Here is a 2,619-nt window from a genome sequence, read left to right as displayed (position 1 = left end):
AATAAATAAATAAATAAACAACTCAAAGTAGACATTAAAAAGATAAAAACGAACACTGGCCTTAGGATTTTCCTGTGACTGAAAGAAGACAGTAAATTTTTAACAGTGCCTAAATTTGCAACTGAATCATTTTATTACTTTTGAATAAGAATATTAATAGATAAGAAGCATGTGCAATAAAAATGACTTCCTGTATCTGAAAAAAATATGCATTTCTGGGAACTGTCAAAATAATTTAAAATGAATTGTTTCCTAAGGTGATAGTTTTCACCCATCTTAGGAGTAGGAGACAGGGCATTTTTAGTTATATGGAACTATAAAATTTTTGGTCAGATATTAAAGTAGATAAGTCAACAGTAGGAAACTACTGGTTTAATAATTGTCCACACACATATTATGGTAAAAACTTTCTACCATAAAATATGGTATTACGTAGAAAAACGTAATGATCAGGGTCTGAAATGATACAAAAAGCCCAGGGAATGAAGAATTCTGTAGCTGTTCTGAAGACATTATAGCCAAACTCATTGTTGTCACAGGTAAGTTGAAAATCAGAGAGAGAGCCTTTGTCTTGCTGAAAGAAATACTTTTAACTCTACAATATTATGCTTTCAAATTCTTCATCTATCATTTCAAATTGTGTCACTTTACTCAGGATATTTTTAGCTCTCATAAGTCCATCTTGTGGGAGAACACTCATGCCTACATTGATGCCACAGGCTTAGCACTAATATCTCATATACATTCAAGCATTCTTTAGTGTTTGTCTTTTGTCCAGCCATTCATTACCCTATACCTATTCCTGTGCCTCCTTACTGAAAATGCAATTATGTGAATTTATTCTAATTGCTGTCCTGGAACCTATTTTAAGAGATGGGAATCAGTAGATTCTGAGAGAGAAGTGTCTACATTTCTTGCCTCTTCTCTATTCAGCATCATTTCACATTTGTCCTCTTTTATCCTTTTTATTTGATGACATAGATCTGTCCTAAAAACATACAGTTATTCCAAGTGTGAGAGTTAGTCACTGTTTTAATAAAGTTGTTGAAAACTCACTATATTCTGTTCATATGTGATTCAGTAATGTTCTACAGTTTCAGAAAGTTATTCAAATGACTTGATTCTCAATGTGCAGAAGAATCAGATAAGAGGAGCTTTAATTCTTGATGATGATTCAAACCTAAACCTCACCTCTCAGAAGTTTTTCCAATAGAAAACCAGATTTGGGTAACTAATGAGACACCATGATTCAAAACACACACACAGTACAAGAAAACAAAAATGCCATCAACAGAAATGATTTCCAGTCTAAGCTGCCCACTGATAGTCCAAACTGATAACTGGAGTCAGTCATTATGTTTTTTCTGGCACCTGCAGGTGATCAATGTTTTCAAACATCCTAAAGGTTCCTGGAGATACTCAGTTATGTGCTTTAAATGTTGCATCAGCTGGAGAAGGTTTGATTCATTACAGCTCTTAGAACTAAGATTCATAAATGTGTGAACATTAAGCAGGTGTAGTTGTGAACAATTTCAATCAGAAATTCTTGTAGTTCTAGTAGACCTAATGTTGAATAACAATTAGGACATTGAGGGTGGAACATGCAATATTGATAATGTAGACTAAAGAGTGTAGCAAAGGTTGAAGGCCATGATAACTTTAAGGTCCCCACATTGTTGAAATAGTATTTTTTTTGCCAAAGTCAATTCTCTTGCAAGAGGGAATGATCTACAGATAGTAAGATGGTCTACAATAATTACAAATTTTATGTTATGCCAATTGTCATGGTTATATCAATTGATCCAGGGAAAGAAATGTGTTCTCCCTATCTTTCTCTCTTTCTAGGTCTGGCAATTCTTCTGAATGTACAGCTGGGTGAGTTTTTGATCAAATCTTTCTTCAACATGAATCTTTAATCCTGACTCATTATTTTTAATGTGATTTTCTGCCAATCATAATTACTTTATATTTGATATATAGACTCAAATATCAAGAGATAATTGGTTGGTGGAAATATAGTAGATTTTCCTCTTGGGTAGTAGGATAGCATCAGTTTTCTCTGCTGTCATTACTAATGAGATGAGTTGATAGTTTTGAAATTGACAGCTTTTAGATTTTACAGATATTATAGTTTTCTTTGGGTTGGGATTTTTTTCATGAGGCACAAAAATGTATCTGAGTTTTGACTATTTATTTGTTACAATTGTAAGCAACCGAGTCATTGGCTGGTTAGTAAGAGATACTCATTTGCACAAATATTTTCAGCACTCATCTCTTCCTAACTAGAAAATGTCTGATGCTAAACAAATAAGATAATAAACGCAAAACTGTTAGCCAAAGTTAAGGCATCAACATCAGGACACTATTCCTCTGATAACTTTCCACAGGATCTACCTACCAGCTGATGTGCTACTATACCAGTTGGGCGAAGGACCGGCCAACAGAAGGGAGTTTCAAACCTGGTAATATTGACCCCTGCCTGTGTACTCACCTGATCTATGCCTTTGCTGGGATGAAGAATAATGAGATCACTTACACAAGTGAGCAAGACTTGTGGGACTATGAAGCATTAAATGGTCTGAAAGACAGGTAAGGACAGAAATATCTGGTTGGTATCAG

The 2,619-nt window shown here is 34.3% G+C and overlaps 1 protein-coding gene across 1 annotated transcript in view; it reads left to right on the top strand.

The window, feature by feature from the left end:
* Positions 1 to 474: 474 nt before the first annotated feature.
* Positions 475 to 2,619, top strand: part of LOC110288064 (chitinase-like protein 4) — a gene marked incomplete at its 5' end in the record, with an annotated part of 4,447 nt that continues 2,302 nt past the window's right edge. The window contains 3 exons of the mRNA XM_021154518.1: positions 475 to 539; positions 1,846 to 1,875; positions 2,388 to 2,589. Of these exons, the coding sequence (XP_021010177.1) occupies positions 475 to 539; positions 1,846 to 1,875; positions 2,388 to 2,589 (297 nt within the window). The remainder of the gene's footprint in view (positions 540 to 1,845; positions 1,876 to 2,387; positions 2,590 to 2,619) is intronic.

This window comes from Mus caroli, unplaced genomic scaffold (genome assembly GCF_900094665.2).
Source record: "Mus caroli unplaced genomic scaffold, CAROLI_EIJ_v1.1 scaffold_17621_1, whole genome shotgun sequence".
Lineage (NCBI taxonomy): Eukaryota > Metazoa > Chordata > Mammalia > Rodentia > Muridae > Mus > Mus caroli.
The sequence above is the reverse complement of the archived record's forward strand: the minus strand, read 5'-3'. Positions and strand labels throughout refer to the sequence as shown.